Raw genomic sequence first — 23,423 nt, 5'->3', positions numbered from 1 at the left:
GCACCTCTCAGTAAATTGCTTGCAAATCGACTCCTCTGACTCCTTCTCACTATTTGGTGGCCTATAAAGTACGGCAAGTAGCGAAATAGCTCCTCTATGGTTTCTTAACTCCAACCAAATATACCCTGTTTTTGATCCCTCAAGGATATTCGCTTTCTGGCACCGCAATATTTTCCTTATTCAAAACAACTATCCCGCCTCCTATTTTTTACTTCCCTATCTTTCCTGAATACCTTCTACCCAGGAATATTAAGCATCTATTCCTCCCCTATTTTGAGCCAGGTCTCCGTTATCGCCACTACATCATATTCCCACGTGGCTACTTGCGCCTGCAGGTCACTAACTTTGTTAAACACACGTCCTGCATTTACTCCAATGCACTCCAAACCTAACTTGGACCTCTAGACTGCTCCATTCTCTCTGCAATCGTATTAATTGTACTTGGAAGGCCGCACCACCCGTGTGGAGCATTGTTACAATGACATCCATGTGACCACCTGCAACATCATTGAACAAACAATCGGGGTGCTGAAACAGCGCTTCCGATGCCTGGGCCACTTTGGAGGCAGCCTTCAGTACTCCCCTCATCAAGCCTCGTTGTTCATTGTGATGTGCTGCATGCTGCACAACCTGGCCATATTGAGGGCTCAGGCATTGCCACTGGGGATTGCAGCGGTACCTTAAGAGGACGAGGAAGAGGAGCGCGCCAATTCCCCACATGGCCAGCCAGCCGAGAAGGAGGATCAGCAACCACAGTAGTGGCGCCATGTCAATGCTGTTGGTGCAAGAGCCACATGTCAGTGCCTCATTGTCCATCGATTCTCATGAATCAAACAAGATGACAACTGCAGCTGATAGTCATCTTGAGCAAGAGCAGCACCTTCCATTTGCAACGGCCCACTGCCACTGACCCGGGGAGAAACATATGTGAGCACACAGTGCGAGCCTGCTTTGGCACCGTCACTTCCCTGTTGGATTGTGGGGAACACAGAGAGGATGGCAGCAGTCAGTGTCTGCGAGCCATCAATCTGAGTGTGTATCACAGTAGTCTGCATGAGAGCAGAGTGAGTCTGCAACCCATCAGACTGAGAGTTTATGCCACCAACAAGGGACTGCATCACATCACGAAGGCCTTGCATGGCATCGGCCTGTGATGTAATAGCTGCTGCCACGTCAGCCACGGCACACACCATCATCTCTGGGACTCCACTGTCACTCCTTGAGCCCATCTCCCTCTGGAACCGTTAAAGGATTGACTTGATGGGCTGCTGAGAGGCACGGGGCAATGCTTGAGATGGCCTCCCCCAACCTTAGAGCAAGTGCATTGATGCTCTGCAAGACCCTTTGCAATGCACCCATAATCTCGCGGTGGATTCCCAGTGACTCTGTCGCCGTAGCCTCCAAATCCAGGTCAACATCTGAGTGACACTCAGCAGAACTCCTGGGTCGATTCACCCTCCAGGAAGCTAACCCTTGAGCTTCCCCTTGCGCTTGGCGTTGCTGCAGGCCACTGTGACCAGGAACCTCAGGATCCTCAAACCCCACGAATGTCATGTCTTCCACCGAGGTGGTGTACACACTTGGTGCTGCTGGTGGAACGTCCTGGACTGGCGTAGAACTCTCATTCACTTCCTTCTCATCTCTCCCCATCGTTGGATGTTCAGGGCTCATGGGCAGGCTGCTGCGCTTCTGGCTCATTATCTTAGAGCACAAAGCAATAGAAGTGTGGTTAGCAGCAGGGGAGGGGCCAAGAAGGGAAGAAGGAGGTGACATTTATATGTAATGAGGATAAGGCATGTGGATTCAATGGTAAATATAAAAGACAAAGGGCATTAACATACCGTCGCTGTCCCCAGAGGGCTCGGCTTGGCCGGCCGCGACCGCACCAACTGGTGCGGTCATGAAGGCGGACACTCGCTCCTCCACCTTCGTGAGATCCTGGATGTCAGGCTTCCCTCCTCCAGTGCGCTGCTGCTCGCACCTGTTGTGTGCCATTTTCGACTGCAATAACGAACAGAATTGTGAGTGAGTGTGTAGCTCATCGTGTGTCACATGTGCCTTGCAGAGTTGAATAGCTGCTACTGTATGGAAGTGTACAGATCTCCATTTATTTCTGCGTGGCTGTGCAGAGTGGCTGTGTGGATTAGGTGGCTACCAGCTAAGATGAAGGATGAGGCTGAAGTGTTGTGAACGCATCTCAAGAGTGAAATGGTTGTGCGAGGAGGGGTGAGGCTAAGTAGGGAACAAGAAGGTGAGCGACGCTTGGATGGGCAGGGCATGGGCTGCTGAACTTTTCAGGTGTCTTCACCAGCATGGACTGGTACACATAGTGAAAGAGCAAGTGTGAGACAATGAGGTTCACATTATGGCATCGTATCTTTTATAGAAAGGGTACTCACCCTGATAACCCTAGTGAGGTCATTGAACTTCTTGCGACATTGTGTCGCAGTGCTGGCCACCGTGTTCCTGGCTGACACGTGCCTTGCCACCTCCCTCCATAACTGTCGAAAAACTCGAGGAAGAGGCCTCCGTCCACTCGCAGGCTGCAGGACATCCAATCGCCTCTCCACAGCCTCGATTAAGGCCTCTAGGGTGGCGTTCGAAAATCTGTGGGCACGCTGGCGACCTTCTCTTTCAGCCATCTCGCCGCTCTGAGCAGACTGCGATGATGAAACTGCGCCTGCGCAGGCTCATCTTACCTCGCTTTAAGAAGCGTCTGGGGCCGGAATGTCTAATGACCATCGCCTCATCCACATTTGCTCTTGGAATTTATCGCCGAGATTTTCGGTTTCACTGCCCGCCCAAAGAGAATTGTGGAAAGACTGATTTACTGCTCATTTTCCCCCTTGGGGCAGTAAAACCAAATTTCACGGAAGATGCGCAAAGTTCCCGAGGGCGCTAGTTACCGACCCGCAAGGCTTACCGCCTCAAAATGGGTGATAACAAATTTTTAGCCCCTTACCTTTTGTTCTTTCCTTCCCTCCCCCTTTCCTTGCTTAAAATCTGTTACATCTCTAATTTTTTCCAGTTCTGACGAAAGGTCATCGACCTGAAATGGTTACTCTGCTTCTCTCGCCATAGATGCTGCCTGACCTGCTGAGTATTTCCAGCATTTACTGATTTTATTTCTGACCCCATATGCTCTCCATCACAAAGACTGCCTAGTTCCTGTTGGATTGCTTTCTCATTCGAATTTATCTCATTACGTTAATGACCAGATTACACACACACATACAGTTGTAACAATGCAGGATCAGGACTGGTTTGAAACACCATAGGCATGATTCCTGCATGAGCGCTCCTATACTCATAGTCACACTTATATCCCATTTTTACCTTTGATCACTACATTCCATGCATAAATTGTAGTGAAGCAAAAATACATAAAAGTAACAGCAGAATAACAAACATGGACCCAACAAAATGCACTTAGCCTTTCTTAATCTCTTCCAATCATCTTGTTACACTGCCCTATTGAATTCAGTCCCATTCCCTATAAACACAAGTGACCAAGCTGACATATCCAGACCATCACAGACTTGGCTGAGCGACTTTCACACATTCCAACACCCTTATTACCTGTGCAGATAATGTTGCCTTAAGCCCCCTTACATAATACATAATTTACAATCCCATGCTCAGCAGAAAGCTGTTTTAACTCATCGTGCACTGGTCCCGCAGGCTGTTCACACACTGAGCTACTCATCGTTCACTGGTCCCACACGCTGCCCACACACTGGGCTACTCATCGTGTACTGGTCCCACAGGCTGTTCACACACTGAGCTACTCATCGTGTACTGGTCCCACAGGCTGTTCACACACTCAGCCGGAGGTTGCAGAGATGAGCAAAATACCTGCAGAAATTGCAGAAATGAACGCTGGGGGAAATCGCTGGAAGCTGAAGTTCAGCGAGTTCATGTGGAGCACGTATACAGTTCATACACCAGGGCGCCACCGATAATGATGAAAGTGCTCCTCAATGGTATCCCATTATCAATGGAGCTGGACACGGGGACTAGGCAGTCCCTGATGGGTATCAAACAGTTCGAAAAGTTGTGGATGTCCAAGGCCAGGAGGCCAAAATTATCGCCGATTGACGCACAGCTACGGACTTACATAAAGCAGATCATTCCGGTGCTAGGCAGCGCCACGGTAGGCGTGACCCACAAAGATTCGGAGAACAGGTTGCCACTCTGGATTGTCCCGGGGGATGGTCCCGCACTACTGGGGAGGAGTTGGCTTGCTGTCATGAACTGGAAATGGGGCGATGTCAATACAATTTCCTCTGTGGAGCGAGTATCATGCTCACAGATCCTGGGCAAATTTGACTCATTATTTCAACCCGGCATCGGCACTTTCATGGGGGCCAAGGTAGTGATTCACATAAACCCGGACGCCAGGTCAGTACACCACAAGGCCAGAGCGGTGCCGTACTTGATGCGGGAAAAGATAGAAGGCGAATTGGACCGCCTGCTGAGGGAAGGCATCATCTCGCCAGTCGAATTCAGTGACTGGGCGAGCCCGATTGTGCCGGTGCTCAAGGCGGATGGGTCGGTCAGGATATGTGGCGATTACAAGGCCACCATCAATCGGGTGTCACTCCAAAACCAGTACCCGCTACCGAGAGCGGAGGACCTCTTTGCGACGCTATCCGGTGGCAAACTTTTTTCAAAATTGGACCTGACCTCAGCTTACATGACCCAGGAGCTGGTGAGTGAGTCGAAGAAGCTGACCACCATCACGACACACAAGGGGTTGTTTGAGTACAACAGATGTCCGTTCGGGATTTGCTCGACCGCCGCGATCTTCCAATAAAATATGGAAAGCCTCCTCAAGTCGATACCAGGGACAGTAGTTTTTCAGGACGACATCCTCATCACGGGTTACGATACTGAAGAACACCTCCACAACCTGGAGGAGGTGCTACGCAGACTGGACCGGGTAGGGCTGCGACTGAAAAAGGCGAAGTGCGTCTTCCTAGCTCCAGAGGTAGAATTCCTGGGGATGAGGGTAGCAGCGGACGGGATCAGCCCTACTGCGTCCAAGACGGAAGCGAGCCAGAGAGCACCCAGACCCCGTAACACGATGGAGCTGCGTTCGTTCCTGGGGCTCCTGAACTATTTTGGTAACTTTCTTCCCAAATTGAGCACGCTGCTAGAGCTGCTACATGTGCTCCTATGCAAAGGTCGCGAATGGGTCTGGGGGGACAGCCAGGAAAGGGCTTTTAATAGAGCACGCAATTTGTTATGTTCCAACAATCTGTCAACACTATACGACCCATGTAAGAAACTTGTGTTAACGTGCGATGCGTCATCCTATGGTGTCGGGTGTGTGTTGCAGCATGTCAATGTCAAGGGTCAGTTACAACTAGTAGCTTATGCCTCCAGGAGTCTGTCCCAGGCAGAAAAGGGTTACGGGATGGTAGAAAAGGAGGTGCTCGCATGTGTATATGCTGTAAAGAAAATGCACCAGTACCTGTTTGGCAGGAAATTTGAGCTGGAGACAGATCACAAACCCCTAACATCCCTTTTGGCCGACAACAAGGCCATAAATGCAAACGCATCGGCCCGCATACAGAGATGGGCACTCACGTTAGCCGCCTATGACTATACAATTCGGCACAGACAGGGCACCGAAAACTGCGCCGATGCACTCAGCAGGCTCCCACTAGCCACCACTGAAGGGGCTACCGAGCATGCTGCTGAGATGGTCATGGCTGTTGAAGCTTTCGGAAGCGAAGGCTCACCTGTGACAGCCCGTCAGATTAAAGTCTGGACAAATAGAGACCCGCTATTGTCTCTAGTCAAGAAATGTGTCCTGAATGGGGACTGGGCAGCCACGTACATGCCCTGAGGAATTTAAACCATTTCACAGGCGCAGGGATGAACTTTCGATTCAGGCCGATTGCCTACCAAACCGCGTAGTCATGCCCCAGATGGTCAGAGAGGTGTTCATCAGAGAACTCCACAATGAGCACCCGGGCATTGTCATGATGAAGGCAATTGCCAGGTCACACGTTTGGTGGCCAGGGATAGACGCAGATCTGGAACTTTGTGTTCGCAGGCGCAACACGTGTGCCCAGCTGGGCAATGCGCCCAGGGAAGCCCTCCTTAGCCCCTGGCCATGGCCCGCCAAGCCTTGGTCACGCATCCATGTGGACTACGCAAGTCCTTTCATGGGAAAAATGTTTTTGGTTATAGTAGACGCCTACTCCAAATGGATCGAGTGTGACATTTTAAATTCAAAGCACATCCTCTGCCACGGTAGAAAATCTACGGGCAATATTCGTGGCCTACGGTCCACCGGACATCTTGGTCAGCGACAATGGCCCGTGCTTCACAAGCACTGAATTCCAGGACTTCATGGCAGGCAATGGAATAACCATATCAGAACTGCACCGTTCAAGCCGGCCTCAAACGGCCAGGCAGAACGAGCAGTGCAGATAATCAAACAGGGGATGCTCAGAATCCAAGGGGGGTTCCCTACAAAGACGCTTATCACGTCTCCTGTTGGCCTATAGATCCAGACCGCACTCGCTCACAGGGGTTCCACCCGCAGAGCTGCTAATGAAAAGGACGCTCAAAACCAGGTTATCCCCACCATGAAAGAAATTGTTGAGAGCAGGCGCCAGCCACAATATGACTACCATGACAGGAATGCGAGGGCGCGATGTATTGATGTAAATGATCCTGTTTTTGTCCTCAACTATGCTGCAGTGCCCAAATGGCTCTCAGGCACTGTGGTTGCCAAAGAGGGAAATAGGATTCTGGTAGTTAAACTTACCAATGGACAAATCTGCCGCAAACACGTGAATCAAACAAAAAGGAAGTTCAGCAACCCCATAGAAGAAGCAGAGGAAGAACACGATGTAGAGTTCACTCCACCACAGGTGACCGAACACCGGAACCAAAGGGAGGAGAGCCCAGTCACTGTGGGCAGTCCGGACAGGCCTGAGGCACTGCAAACAGCAGACACTCAGGCCAGCGCCTAACAACTGGAGCCCCAACTCAGGCGCTCTACAAGAGAGAGTAAACCACCAGAGAGACTTAACCTGTGATCCCAATAAGACTTTGGGGGGGAGGTAATGTCATATATTCAACCAGCAATGTAACCCATGTATAATCTGATCTAAGTTGTACACTGTGAGAACAATGACCACTAGGTGGGAGACACTCCTAACCTGGGCCTTCAGGTACAAAAGGGGAAGCTCCACCCACCTTCATCACTTTGAGTGCTGAGGAATAAAGGACAGGTCACAGACTGACCTTCTCTCAAGCATGGGCCTCGTGTGCATTTATACTGTATAGTAAGGACCTATCACTTAGGGTAAATAAAATGATACAATTCGATAACTTGTATTAAGCAGAGAACATATATGCAGAAAATGTTGAAAAATATAGGTATTGAAGTAGAAAATAACAGAGCAAGGTAGGGTTTGCGAACATAAACCAAGCTATTACCACTTCCAGACGGATTTCCTTACAGCAGAAGTTGCTATTTATTCCCCCCACCCTCCACAAATCAATCTTTGTTTGGTGCAGTGCAGCTGAATATTTAAGGTCTACTTTCCTCCTGCACCTTCGAGCTCCTTTCTTTTAACAGCTTGTTGGTTGCACTCTCTTCAGGGGGGTTTTGTTGAAGAGAGTTTCCTGGCTCTGCCTCCTCCAATCTAACTTTAAACGTATTGCTTCTTCCTGATGAGTTTTTCATTTCCAGAGGTGGTTTCAGTCTGCTTTTTCTTGCTAGTGTTGAGAATAATAAATGTAAAAGTTAGTTTACACCATGTAAAGTATGAAATAATTACTATAGTTCAGCTCAAGAACTCTTGAAAAATTAATTATTGCATTAAATATAATCCTTTGTGCACATAAGTCCTAATGAACACTGTGAAAAATACATTAATCAAAGCTTCAGAAAGTGACACCAATATTCTCAGCCAGAACGGAGGTGATAACAATAATAACTTTTATTTATATAGCGGCTTTAATGTAGTAAAACGTCCCAAGGTGCTTCACAGCATGTTAACAAAACAAAACTGATAAATGTAACACCGAGCCACAAAAGAAGAAATTAAGGCAGATGACCAAAAGCTTGGTTAAAGAGGTAGGTTTTAAGGAGCGTCTTAAAGGAGGAAAGAGGTAGAGAGGTGGAGAGGTTTAGGGAGGGAGTTCCAGAGCTTGGGGCCCAGGCAGCTGAAGGCACGGCTACCATTGGTTGAGCAGTTATAATGAGGGATGTTCAAAAGGGCAGAATTTGAGGAGCGCAGACATCTTGTGATTTTATGAGGCAGAAATAGATTAGAGATAGGAAACTGTAAGGCCATGAGTGATTTGTAAACAAGGATAAGAATTTTGAAATCGAGGCATTGTTTAACCAGGATGCAGTGTAGGTCAGAAAGCACAGGGGTGATGGGTGATCGTATATTGGTGTGAGGTAGGACTCGGGCTGCCGAGTTTTGCATGACCTCAAGTTTACGTAGTGTAGGTGGGAGGCCAGGTGAGTTGGAGTAGTCAAGTCTAGAGGTAACAAAGGCATGGATGAGGGTTTCAGCAGCAGAAGAGCTTAGGCAGGGGCGGAGGCGGGCAATGTTACGGAGGTGGGCAATGTTACGGAGGTGGAAAAGGCGATTTTAGTTATGCCGCGGATATGTGGCTGGAAACTCATTTCAGAGTCAAATATGACACCTAGGTTGTGAACAGTCTGGTTCACCCTTAGGTTGATGCTGGGGAGAGGGATGGAGTCAGTGGTTAGGGAACGCAGTTTGTAGCGGGGACCAAAGATAATAGCTTCGATCTTCCCAATATTTATTTGGAGAAAATTGCTGCTCATCCAGTACTGGATGTGGGACAAGCAATCTGACAATTTAGAGACCATGGAGGGGTCGAGAGAAGTGGTGGAGAGCTAGAGCTGGGTGTCATCAGCGTACATGTGGAAACTGACTCCCTGTTTTCGGATGATATCGCCAAGGGGAACATATAGATGAGAAATGAGAGGGGGCCAAAAACAGATCCTTGGGGGACACCAGAGGTAACGATGCAGGAGTGGGAAGAGAAGCCATTGCAGGTGATTCTCTGGCTACGATTAGATAGATAAGAATGGAACCAGGCGAGTGCAGTCCCACCCAGCTGGACGTTGGTGGAGAGGTGTTGGAGGAGGATGGAGTGGTCAACTATGTCAGAAGCTGCAGACAGGTCCAGAAGGACGAGGAGGGATACTTTACTTTTATCACACTCACACACGATGTCATTTGTGACTTTGATGAGAGCCTTTTTGGTACTGTAGCAAAAACCAGATTGAAGAGATTCAAACACTGAATTCCATGGAAAGGTGGTCATGGATTTGGAGGCAACAACACGTTCAAATACTTTGGACATGAAAGGGAGGTTGGAAATGGGTTGATAGCTAGCAAGCAAAGTGGGGTCAAGGGTTGTTTTTTTGAGGAGAGGGATGATGACAGCAGATTTGAAGGAGAGGGGAACAGTACCCGAGGATTGGTAATTCCACTGTCAATCACTGCTGTAAGTGACTGGGGTTGATTTTACGCACATCGTTTGCATTATGTAACTTTCCTCCACTCAGTACAATTTTCTGGAGCAACCACGCTGTTTTTCTCCAGTTTCGGTCATGAGTTCTGTTTGCACCAGCTCATAGAGACTCTAAAGACTCTATAAATAGATTTTGTTTTCTGTAAAATAGACTGTTTCCTGTAAATCCTGCCACAAATCCACTCCGCCTCCAACTAATTGACCAACATGGTGACACTCACTATCTGACAGATTCCACACAAGAACAACAAGCAGATGATAAAAGAGCTGCTAACAGCCTGCACTGAGGTACCATTGATGTCAAAGTGTGTGAAAGGGTTTGCATGGTTGTGATCCTCCCTACTGATAGCTTGGGCAACTGCAATAGTCTGCAGGTATCAGCGATAATGAGCAATAAATGTTCTCTCTCACTGATGCGGGCCAGGGGAAGGATGGTACTATTACTGGCTAAGAGGAACTGAAACACCATCAGAGATTAGCATTCCAGTTGCAATATCCCCAGATGGATCGGTGACTTTAAACACAAAACTCAGCTGCCATTTTAACTGATCCGAACTAAAAAAAGGGGCAAGACTTCATTTAACAATTTAAAAGGACAGCAAAAGCTTTTAAAAAAAAATCAGAATCAAAAACAGATTTGATTAAAAAAATAACTGAAGTAATAAAAATAAAAATGTTGTAACTATTGGAAATCACCAAAAACAGACAATGCTGGAAACAGTCAGCAGGTATATCAACATCTGTGGGCAGAACAGACAGGTTAACATTTCATCCAAACCCTTCATCAGAACTGAGAATAATGAAAGATAAACAGAACAAAGGGAAGAGGTTGAAGAAAAATTGCAGACATAAAATAAGAGGGATGCATAGAATGATCTGTGTGGTGCTTAAAAGGGAAACAGAAGATGGGTAAATCTGAGATGATAATCACATGAGATGAAAGGAAGTTATGAAGAACATAAATGAGATACAGAAAACATGTGAGTAGCTGAAGCGGTGGGGTGTAATGTAGGTTGGAAGTGGAAACATTAAAAGCTCGAGGAGATGGAGAAGAGAAATGGCCCACAGCAGGAGTACACATGGTGCTCCGACACAGAGTCCTGGCACACTCACACACCCACCCCACATTACCAGCATCCCTGCCGTGTTCACTCAAGTGTTAACTTGTCTGTTTAGATGCTAACTGAGCTGCTGTGTGTTTCCAGCATTTTCTGTTTTTCTTTGCTGCTGAAGCAATTAAGACTACTTCATCTGGAAAGGGCAGTTTTAAACATGAATTCATTTTTCTGTTCATGTTCTTATCCAGCTGCAACAACTTTCAGAACCTCAGGGATAAGGCCTTTATTTTCCAAATGATTTTGCCAATAAAATTTCGTATTGAACTTACAATTTACTACAGCTGACGTACAAGGACTTTTTGTGGCCAGCCTTTCTGTGCAAGTTACAACCATTGATACTTCAGATGTCTTCTGCTTATGTGGAACAAGTGGCTGAAATTAAAAAAACACAATGTTAATTCAAACCAATTTCTCAAACTGTTTAAATTCTAAAACGACCCTAGACTTCAACATTGAGCCTGGCCTGCTTTACATGTGAGGGTAAGCTACAGGTGGGAGCCAAGCTTGGGTTTGGCAGCTTGTCTACTGGGGCACTAAATCACATCTTGCTGCAGGCACTAAAGAACTTGCAGGAACTTTGGGGACTGGTTTTCCGGCAGCAGTGGCAAGGCACCTTGTTGATGTGATAGCGCTGTTGAAATCAAATTAACCCAATGCAGCAGAGGGGTGAATTCCTATTCCCTGGACGGAATGGCCAAGATACTTGACAGGAAGTCCCACTCATGTCAATGCCAGAAGCTTAGTTCTGAGAACTTCAGAGTGGTCTGCACAGAGTGATCTTCAACAGAGTGCACATAAACCGAGAATTAAACTTGGGAAGTTGGAGAGAGTAGGAGTCTCTGGTAAGTACTGGGCGAGTATTAGCTGTAAAAAGTGAAATTATATTTAACATTTGGAATTGAACTTAGAACTTTAAAAGATGTAGTTAATAAAAACTGCCTGTCAGTGGCAGTTAACTGTCAGTCAGCTGTAAGTGTTTGTCTTGAATAGGTGCTAATTATTGTGAGCAGCGAGCTGGGTCCTGAGACAGCACTTGTAACTTGCGTGAGGCTCCAAAGATATAAAAGTAAACATTATCTGCTGATGCAGAGTACTTAAACCGAGTGCACAACTTGGGAACTTGGAGAGAGTGGGATTTCCGAGCGGAGGGGGAAGAAGGTGCTTCCTCCTTCTTTTGCTTCCACAGGACAGGTTGGTGAGTATTACAATGTCCGTTTTTCTAAGCCATGGAGTGGTTTAAACTAAGAGCTGGGAACTATACTTTGTGAAATTAATAATTTAACAAGATAAACTAATTAACTAATATAACTATAGATAATTATTTGAATAAAAACTTTAACTAATTAAATTAATTCAGGCTTTCAATGACCAGATAAATAAAAAAGACTAGAAATGGCAGGGCAAGCTATATGTCGGAGTTCTAAGTACGTGGGAGTTTCTGGACAGTGAGACTGTCCCAGTGTAATGACTCAAGAGTCTGGTTACTGTTAACTCACTCAGGTGCAACCTGATCCATCTTTATTCCAGCCCAAGAGTTACAGGTAAACTCCAAAAGAGTTTCCAGCCCAAGAGTGCCTGCATGACAAAGACACACAGCTTATATACAGGTGACCAAGCACACATGCCACATGCGTATAGCCCGATGACCTCCACCCGCAGCGCCCTCTGGTGTCTGGTGACTCCCAAACATTAATACATAACAACATCCCCCTTTTAAAATCTTAACAACAGTCTTTTTACAAATTAAGACGGTCTGGGGCTTTCGTCTCACAAGTTGATCGTCTCAGTTCAACTTTGGCTCTGGGCGAGAGTTCTGAGTCCGTTGGGACTGAGGGCTGAGTAGCCGATCTGATGGGAATGGTCATGACCACATCAGAGACTGAAGGTTCAGAGTCTGTAATATCAGCAGAGTCATCGGATAAGTGAACAATGATTGGTTGGTCACTGACTGCATCTTCTTCACTTGGTTCCAGTTCATCCGTGTGCCGCAGTTTAACCTGGTCAAGGTGTTTCCTGCATGTTTGCCCATTCTTGAGCACGACAATAAACACTCTGTTACCCTCCTTGGCTGTAACAGTGCCAGTGATCCACTTTGGACCTTGACCGTAGTTCAGTACATAAACCGGATCGGTAACCAAGATGTCACGTGACACGGCAACACGATCATGACACCATTGCTGACTTTGACGTTTGTTTTCAACACGATCATTCAAATCAGGATGAACAAAAGAAAGCCTGGTCTTGAGATTTCTCTTCATCAGTAGTTCAGCAGGAGGAACCCCAGTAAGCGTATGAGGCCTTGACCTGTAACTGAGCAATATACATGACAACCATCTCTGCAGTGAGTCCTGAGTTACATGTTTCATACTTTGCTTGATCATTTGAACAGCACACTCTGCTTGACCATTAGAAGCAGGCTTGAATGAGCTGATCTCACATGTCTGATGCCATTAAGTTTCATGAACTCCTGGAACTCAAGACTTGTGAAGCAAGATCCGTTGTCACTCACAACAATGTCAAGCAAACCATGAGTAGCAAATATGATACAAAGGCTCTCAATGGTAGCTGTAGACGTGCTGGATGACACAATAACACAATCTATCCACTTAGAATATGCATCTACTACGACAAAAACATCTTTCTTAGGAACGGGCCCGCAAAATCAATGTGGATCCTCGACCATGGTTTGGATGGCCACGACCAAAGACTCAGCGGAGGTTCCACTGGTACGTTACTTAGCTGCATACAAGTATTGTACTGATGCACGCATGATTCCAGATCAGATCAATTCCAGGCCACCATACATGAGACCTAGCAATGGACTTCATCATAACAATACCATGATGAGTGCTATGAAGTTCACATACAAATTTTTCACTACCTTTCTTAGGTATGATTACACGATTACCCCACAGTAAATAGTCTGACTGAATGGACAACTCATCCTTGCGACGGTTGTAAGATGTGGTCTCCTCACGCATCTCCATAGGTATGGCAGACCAATCACCACTGAGGACACACCGTTTCACAACCGATAAAATAGGGTCATGGTTGGTCCGGATCCTAACTTGTTGATTAGTGACAGGGGTTCCTTCACTCTCAAAAGCATCCATTACTAACAGTAGATCTGCAGGTTGAGGCGTCTCCATCTCATTTGTGAGTAAGGGCAGACGACTCAGTGCATCGGTACAATTCTCAGTACCAGGTCTATGACGGATGACATAATCATAGGCAGACAATGTCAGCGACCACCTTTGAATGTGGGACGATGCATTAATATTAATACCTTTGTTTTCCGCAAACAGTGAAATGAGTGGCTTGTGATTCATTTCTAGATCAAAACGAAGACCAAACAGGTATTGGTGCATTTTTTTTAGCCCATATAAACACAGACCAAAGCTTCTTTCTCTACCATACTGTAAGTTCTTTCCGCTTTAGACAGACTTCTCGAAGCATAAGCAACAGGTTGTAGCTTGCCCGATTCATTTGCTTGTTGGAGAATGCAGCCAATCCCGTATGATGAAGCATCACAGGCCAATACAAGACGCTTACGCGGATCATAATGAACAAGCAATTTGTTTGAACATAGCAGATTCTTGGCTTTCTCAAAAGGCTCTATCTTGAGATGCACCCCAGACCCAGCTGTCGCTTTTTCTTAGTAACACATGCAGTGGCTCGAACAAAGTACTCAATCTGGGTAAGAAATTACCAAAGTAGTTGAGTAGCCCAAGGAACGAACACAGCTCTGTCACATTCTGAAGCCTGGGTGCATTTTTGATGGCCTCGGTTTTCGAATCAGTGGGCCTGATGCCATCAGCAGCTATCTATCTTCCTCCCGAGGAATTCGACTTCCGGTGCCATGAATACACATTTCGAGTATTTCAGCCTGAGTCCCACTTTGTCCAGACGCTGTAGGACTTCTTCAAGATTGTTCAGATGTTCAGCAGTGTCGCGAACTATGACCAGAATGTCATCTTGAAACACGACAGTTCTAGGAACGGACTTCAGTAGGCTCTCCATATTCCTCTGAAATATGGCTGCAGCCGAACGAATTGCAAAAGGACACCTGTTGTAGACGAACAGTCCTTTATGGGTGTTGATGCAGGTGAGTTTCTTCGACGTGTCGACAAGCTCCTGAGTCATATAAACCAACGTCAGATCCAGTTTCATGAATTACTTTCCACCAGCTAGCATGGCGAACAGGTGATCAGCCCTCAGTAACGGATACTGATCCTGTTTCGAAAATAGGTTAATCGTAACCTTGTAGTCACCACAAATCCTGATAGTGCCATCACTCTTCAACACAGCAACAACGACCGATGATATGATCCCTTCACGCTGGAGTTTGTCAAGCTCAATTTCAACCTTCTCCCTCACCATGTATGGAACAAACCAAGCTTTGTAATAGACAGGCCTTGCACTGGAATCCAGGTGAATCTGCATCTTGGCTCCCGTAAAATTACCAATGCCCGGTTCAAACAAAGAAGGAAACTTTTTCAATACTTGAGCACACGAAGTATCATTCACCGAAGACAACATCTCGACATCATTCCAGTTCAGCTTGATTTTCTCGAGCCAATTCCTGCCGAACAGCGTTAGACCATTACCCGGGACGATCCATAATGGTAACTCGTGAACCACACCGTCATATGACACCTCGATTGCTGCACTGCCGAGCACAGGTATGAGATCCTTAGTGTAAGTATGCAACGTGGCATTGACTGGACTCAGCTTCGGTTTCGCAGCTTTAGTGTCCCACAGCTTGTCGAATTTCCTTTGGCTCATTATTGACTGGCTCGCATCCCGTGTCCAGCTCCATTGTTACAGGCACACCATTCAGCTTCACATTAACGACTATCGGCTGGCTCTTGCTCAGGAACGAATACAGTCCATTAATTTCCTCCTCGGTTGCGTATCCAGGCCATCACTGAACTGGTCTTCATCAACCACCTGGTGAGCCGTACCACACGTGCTCCGTTGTGGACACATCCTGTGAAGATGTCCCACTTTCGAACATCCATTGCATGAGTATTGTCTAAACCGATGAGGCCGATGATTGCCCCCACAACACCAACAGGGTGAAATCTAGATCGAACCAGTTGGCGGACTCTGGGCAGCGGCAGGTTTCGCGTAAGCAGCTCTGCCTGAAGACGACGCCATCTTGCTTACATTACTTGCCGTGGAACTCTGACTCGTCGATGATATCCGCCTCAAATTATTATCCGTCGTCATGCATGCCTGGGCAGTCGCAATGGCCTTTTTCAAATCCAGCGTCTCCTGAGGATCGCATCATGGCTGATGCCTATCACGAAGACATCACGCAACATGTCTTCCAGCATGTTCCCGAACTTACACGGCTAAGCAAGACGTCGCAGGTCGGCGACAAATCCTGACACGTCCTGGCCCTGAGCACGAACATGCGAGTAGAAACGGCAGCGTGATATGATGATCCCCTCTTTTGGCTTCAGATGGTTACCCACCAATGTACACAATTCCTCGTACTCTTTTTCTGCCGGACGCACAGGCAAGAGAAGATTCTTCATGAGGCCGTAAATTTTCAGACCACAAATGGTGAGGAGAACTGCCCTGCGCTTAACTGCGTAGGCCTCTGCCTCCATGGTGTTGGCCACAAAATACTGATCCAGGCGGTCGACAAAATCCGCCCAATCCTCGCCCTCCACGAATCTTTCCAGGATTCCAACAGTGCCCATTGTGCATTCGAAGGTTCTTAAATTATCTCGTCGCCAATTGTAATGACTCAAGAGTCTGGTTACTTTAAACTCACTCAGGTGCAACCTGATCCATCTTTATTCCAGCCCAAGAGTGCCAGCATGAGAAAGACACCCAAGTTATATACAGGTGACCAAGCACACATGCCACATGCGTACAGCCCGATGACCTACAACCGCGGCGTCCTCTGGTGTCTGGTGACCCCCTAGCATTCATACATAACACCCAGATTCCCACATCTGCAGGAAATACCCCTGCCTTCAGTGCGAGTTAGACATACACCGAAACATAAGAAAGGGAGAGTAAGTTCTGGATAGTTTTATTCTGAATACAATCACACCCGAGGGAAGCACAGTTTTAGTGTGACTGTTAGGGAGCTGGGTAGCGAGGACTTAGGAGAGGTTGAGAAGAAAATCCTAAGAACATAAGAACATTTAAGAACATAAGAATTAGGAACAGGAGTAGGCCATCTAGCCCCTCGAGCCTGCTCCGCTATTCAACAAGATCATGGCTGATCTGGCCGTGGACTCAGCTCCACATACCCGCCCGCTCCCCGTAACCCTTAATTCCCTTATTGGTTAAAAAATCTATCTATCTGTGATTTGAATACATTCAATGAGCTAGCCTCAACTGCTTCCTTGGGCAGAGAATTCCACAGATTCACAACCCTCTGGGAGAAGAAATTCCTTCTCAACTCGGTTTTAAATTGGCTCCCCCGTATTTTGAGGCTGTGCCCCCTCGTTCTAGTCTCCCCAACCAGTGGAAACAACCTCTCTGCCTCGATCTTGTCTATCCCTTTCATGATTTTAAATGTTTCTATAAGATCACCCCTCATCCTTCTGAACTCCAGCGAGTAAAGACCCAGTCTGATCAATCTATCATCATAAGGTAACGCTCTCATCTCCGGAATCAGCCTAGTGAATCGTCTCTGTACCCCCTCCAAAGCCAGTATATCCTTCCTTAAGTAAGCTGACCAAAACTGCATGCAGTACTCCAGGTGCGGCCTCACTAATACCCTATCCAGTTGCAGCAGAACCTCTCTGCTTTTGTACTCCATCCCTCTCGCAATGAAGGCCAACATTCCATTCGCCTTCCTGATTACCTGCTGCACCTGCAAACTAACTTTTGGGATTTATGCACAAGGACCCCCAGGTCCCTCATATTGTAATTTCTCCCCATTCAAATAATATTCCCTTTTACTGTTTTTTTTCTCCAAGGTGGATGACCTCACATTTTCCGACATTGTATTCCATCTGCCAAACCTTAGCCCATTCGCTTAACCTATCTAAATCTCTTTGCAGCCTCTCTCCCACACAACCCGCTTTCCCACTAATCTTTGTGTCATCTGCAAATTTTGTTACACTACACTCTGTCCCCTCTTCCAGGTCATCAATGTATATTGTAAACAGTTGTGGTCCCAGCACTGATCCCTGTGGCACACCACTAACCACCGATTTCCAACCCGAAAAGGACCCATTTATCCCGACTTTCTGTTTTCTGTTAGCCAGCCAATTCTCGATCCATGCTAATACATTTCCTCTGACTCCGCGTACCTTTATCTTCTGTTGTAACCTTTTGTGTGGCACCTTATCTAATGCCTTTTGGAAATCTAAATACACCACATCCATCGGTACACCCCTATCCACCATGCTCTTAATACCCTGCAGACACTGGTCATGTCCAACAGGTACAATGTATTCGCTACATGTGAGGATAAGGAGAAAGATTGTGGGGGGGGACAGCCACAATGCAGACCAAGGCACCGTGGTTTGAAGGCTGACTGGTAAGTGATGGGAGGAGAAGAGCAGAATAGAAGTGTGGTCGTGATAATTAGGGTTATAGATAACGTCATCTTCAGCCACACGAGATCTCCAAAGGGTGTGCGGCCTATCCTGTGCCGGGGTAAATGGTATGTCAAGGCGGCTGGAGAGGAATTTAGAAAGGGAGGGGGCAAATCCAGCTGCCATAGTCCATGTTGGGACAAACACCATAAGTAGGAACAGGGAGGAGGTCCAGCTGAGGAAGTATCAGGAGTTAGGAGTGAAATTGAAAAGCAGGACCTCGAGGATGATAATCTCTGGATAATTGCCCGAACCATGTGCAACCATCTTTCGCTGCTTCATCAATGACCTTCCCTCAATCATAAGGTCAGAAGTGGGGATGTTCACTGATGACTGCACAGTGTTCAGTTCCATTCGCAACTCCTCAGACAATGAAGCTGTCCATGCCCACATGCAGCAAGACCTGGCCAACATTCAGGCTTGGGATGATAATCGGCAAGTAATATTCACGCCACACAAGTACCAGGCAATGACCACCTCCAACAAGTGAGAGTCTAAGCACCTCCCCATGATATTCAACGGCATTACCATCACCGAATCCCTCACCATCAACATCCTGAGGAGTCACCATTGACCAGAAACTTAACTGGACCAGCCACATAATTACTGTGGCAACAAGATCAAGTCAGAAGCTGGGTATCCTGCAGCGAGTGTCTCACCTCCTGACTCTCCAAAGCCTTTCCACCATCAACAAGGCACAAGTCAAGAATGTGATGGAATACTCTCCACTTGCCTGGATGAATGCAGCTCCAAGAAGCTCGACACCATCCAGGACAAAGCAGCCGCTTGATCGACACCCCATCCACCACCTTCAACATTCACTCCCTCCACCACCGGCACACCGTGGCTGCAGTGTGTACCATCTACAAGATGCACTGCAGCAAATCGCCAAGGCTCCTTCAACAGCACTTCCCAAACCCGCGACCTCTACCACCTAGAAGGACAAGGACAGCAGGCGCATGGGAACACCATCACCTGCAAGTTCCCCTCCAAGTCACACACCATCCTGACGTGGAAATATATCGCCGTTCCTTCATCGTCCCTGGTTCAAAATCCTGGAACTCCCTCCCTAACCGCACTGTGGGAGCACCTTCACCACACAGACTGCATCGGTTCAAGAAGGTGGCTCACCACCACCTTCTCAAGGGAAATTAGGGATGGGCAATAAATGCTGGCTTTGCCAGCGATTGCCACATCCCGGAAGGATAACAAAAATAACGTTATCGAAACAGTCAGATCAGTAGAATTAACATGTGGATAAAGGGGCGGTGAGGAAAAGAGCTGGTGTGGGGAATGAACCAGAGTAGATAAAAGAAGTAAAAGTAGGGGAACATCTAGGCAATAGTGACCATCATATAATACGCTTTGAGATAACGGCCTGAATTTGCGGTCGGAGGCTTTCCCCGGGGAAATGCCTCCAATCTGCAAATACAATCCGCGCCTATCTGGGGCCTCGGGATCCACAGTGACTTGCACTCCCGGGCCTCTCTGGGAATGCACGGGTAAAGGCCCAAGTATCCCAGGGGCACACGCGGTTCGCAACGCTCCTGGGATCACATGGGCCGGACAAGCCACTAAAAGGAGGATCCCCAGTGATGCTTAGGAATGGAGATCCCATAAAAAACATAATTACACACCGATTCTTTTTTTTAAAATTACATATTTAAAATTAATTAAAATACCATTTAATTAAACATTTAAAACCAAAATTAAATTTTTTGAAATTAAATGTTTCCAAGTCGCTAAAAATAACCGTAACTTATCTTATAGGTGTTTTATTGTGTAAGTAATTCAAAATATATATATTTATATTCATTTAAACTCTTATGCTGGTAAAAGCAGGCCTTGCATCTGCTTTTACCAGGCGTAAGAATTTCAAGGGCATTTGCTGGGCAGTACTGCCCGTGGATTAACTTTTCCCAGGGATGCGTTGAAACTGTCAAGAAGATTCGTAACAGATTGCAAGTTCCCACTTTTCGTGCATACGCCCGCAAAAACCCAGAATTTGGGCAGTCCTTACGGGCGCGTACACACCACATAATGCACCCAGAGGGGCCGCAAAGTATGGCCAACAATTGAGACAGGTAATAGATTAGAGAAAAGCCGATTTTGCAGGACTGAGAGTAGAACTTGGGAGAATCAAATGGACATAAAGATTGTCAAACAACGATATAGAACAGCAGTGGGAAATATTTAAATCTTTCAATGGTGTCCGGGAAAAATATATTCTGCTAAAAAACATGAACAAGCTAAACACTAATGAGACACGCTGGATGAATGAAGACATAAGGGAATAAGTGACGGTAAGGAAAGAGGCATACACCCAGTACATGGACAGCATGACAAGAGAGAATATGAAGAGATTAGGAGAGAGTTCAAAAGAAGAATTAGAAAGGCAAAAAGGAACTATGAAATTATCAAGGAACATAAAACAAAATAGTAAAATACTTTGCAGGCACAAAAACACAAAAAAGGAAAGTCGGGGTGGGATTAGGGCCAATAAGGTATGAACAGGATAATATCACAGGCAGCGATAGAGATGGCAGAAATATTAAATCATTATTTTGCTTCAGTATTTATCAGGTGGACATGACATTGGATGATGCAATTAAAAATGAGATAACTGCATTTCAAATAAAGAGGAGAAATATTAAATAAACTAATCAAACTCAAAGAGGATAAAACCCCCTGGTCCGGACAGATTATATCCGCGCATTGTAAAAGTATTTAGAGAAGAGATAACAGAGGCATTACTACACATATTTAATAATTCGTTAGAACAAGGTGTAGTGCCAGAGGACTGGCAGATAGCAAACATAATACCTAGATTTAAGAAGGGAGATAGAACATGTCCAGGGAACTATAGACCTGTCAGCTTAACATCGGTGGTAGGAAAAATAATGGAATCCCTACAAAAGGAGAAAATAGAATATCTAGAAACATCAAATATAATACTGAAGTCAGCATGTATTTCAAATGGGAAAGTCTTGCTTGATCAACCTCATTATATTTTTTGAAGAGGGAACAGAGCGTAGACCAGGGTAATGCAGCAGATGTAATTTAGCTAGATTTTCAAAAGTCCTTCGATAAGCTAGCACATAATAGATTACTGAATAAGGTCGGAACATGTTGAGTCAGGGTAGCAGAATGAGTAACTGGCTGGCTTCAAGACAGAAAACAGAGTGTAGGGGTAAAAGGTAGATATTCACAGTGGCAGAAGGGGGGTAGTGGTGTTCAGTGCTAGGAACACTGTTGTTCACAATTTAGACTTAGGAATCAAAACACAATTAAAAAATTTGCCAATGACACCAAATTGGGCGGGGGGGGGGGTGAAGGGCCGCAACAGGGGCATAGTCAAGGCAGAGGAGGGTGGAAACAAGACATTAATAAATTGAATCTTGGCATATAATTGGCAAATAAAATTCAACACAGATAAATGTAAGGCATTACATTTTGGTAAGAAAAATAGGCAAGTTACATATTACTTGGAAAATATCAATCGAAATGGGTTAGAAAGGCAAAGGGATCTCGGAGTACAATACACAAATCACTGAAAGTAGTGACACAGGTTAACAAGGCCATAAAATAAGCAAACCAAGCACTAGGGTTTATTTCCAGAGAGATACAACTGAAAAGTAGAGAAGTTATGCTAAACTTGTATCGACGCTTGGTTACCCAGAGAGTGTCGAGAACTCATTTACCGAGAGAGTGACGGGAACTCATTTACCCAGAGAGTAACGGGAACTCATTTACCCAGAGAGTGACGGGAACTCATTGACCGAGAGAGTGACGGGAACTCATTTACCCAGAGAGTGACGGAAACTCATTTACCCAGAGAGTGACGGAAACTCATTTACCCATAGACTGTCGGGAACTCATTTACCCAGAGAGTGGCGGGAGCTCATTTACCCAGAGAATGACAGAAACTCATTTAGCCAGAGAGAGACGGGGACTCATTTACCCAGAGAGTGGCGGGAACTCATTTACCCAGAGAGTGACTGGAACTCATTTAGCCAGAGAGTGACGGGAATGTGGTTACCCAGAGAGTCACCGGAACTCATTTACCCAGAGAGTGTCGGGAACTCATTTACCCAGAGAGTGTTGGGAACTCATTTACCCAGAGAGTGACGGAAACTCATTTACCCAGAGAGTGACGGGAACTCATTTACCCAGAGAGTGACGGGAACTCATTTACCCAGAGAGTGACGGGAACTCATTTACCGAGAGAGTGACGTGAACTCATTTACCCAGAGAGTGACGGGAACTCATTGACCGAGAGAGTGACGGGAACTCATTTACCGAGAGAGTGACGGGAACTCATTTACCGAGAGAGTGATGGGAACTCATTTACCGAGAGAGTGACGGGAACTCATTTACCGAGAGAGTGACGGAAACTCATTTACCCAGAGAGTGACAGAAACTCATTTACCCAGAGAGAGACGGGGACTCATTTACCCAGAGGGTGACGGAGCTCATTTACCCAGAGAGTGTCGGGAACTCATTTACACAGAGAGTGACGGGGACTCATTTACCCAGAGAGTGACGGGGACTCATTTACCCAGAGTGTGACGGGAACGTGGTTACCCAGAGAGTGTCGGGAACTCAATTACCGAGAGAGTGTCGGGAACTCATTTACCCAGAGAATGACGGAAACTCATTTACCCAGAGAGTGACGAGAACTCATTTACCCAAGAGTGGCGGGAACTCAGTTACCCAGAGAGTGTCGGGAACGCATTCACCGAGAGAGTGTCGGGAACTCATTTACCCAGAGAGTGACGGGGACTCATTTACCCAGAGAGTGACGGGGACTCATTTACCCAGACAGTGACGGAAACTCATTTACCCAGAGAGTGTCGGGAACTCATTTACCCAGAGAGTGACGGGGACTCATTTACCCAGAGAGTGACGGGAGCTCATTTACCCAGAGAGTGGCGGTAACTCATTTACACAGAGAGTGACGGGAATGTGGTTACCCAGAGAGAGAAGGGAACTCATTTACCCAGAGAGTGACGGGAACGCATTTACCCAGAGTGACGGGAACTCATTTACCGAGAGAGTGTCGGGAACTGATTTACCCAGAGTGTGACGGTAACTCATTTACCCAGAGAGTGTCAGGAACTCATTTACCCAGACTGTGACGGGAATGTGGTTACCCAGAGAGTGGCGGGTACTCATTTACCCAGAGAGT

At 46.4% G+C, this 23,423-nt stretch overlaps 1 protein-coding gene across 1 annotated transcript in view; it reads right to left on the bottom strand.

Moving 5' to 3' along the window:
- The window catches only part of sycp2 (synaptonemal complex protein 2), a 1,164,109-nt gene that overhangs the window by 502,174 nt on the left and 638,512 nt on the right, over nt 1-23,423 (bottom strand). The window contains exons 17-18 of the mRNA XM_070894856.1: nt 10,934-11,036; nt 7,580-7,743 (exon numbers count right to left, since the gene is read on the bottom strand). Of these exons, the coding sequence (XP_070750957.1) occupies nt 7,580-7,743; nt 10,934-11,036 (267 nt within the window). The remainder of the gene's footprint in view (nt 1-7,579; nt 7,744-10,933; nt 11,037-23,423) is intronic.

Source organism: Pristiophorus japonicus, chromosome 12, assembly GCF_044704955.1.
Source record: "Pristiophorus japonicus isolate sPriJap1 chromosome 12, sPriJap1.hap1, whole genome shotgun sequence".
Taxonomy (NCBI): domain Eukaryota; kingdom Metazoa; phylum Chordata; class Chondrichthyes; family Pristiophoridae; genus Pristiophorus; species Pristiophorus japonicus.
This window is presented reverse-complemented; position numbering and strand designations above follow the sequence as displayed.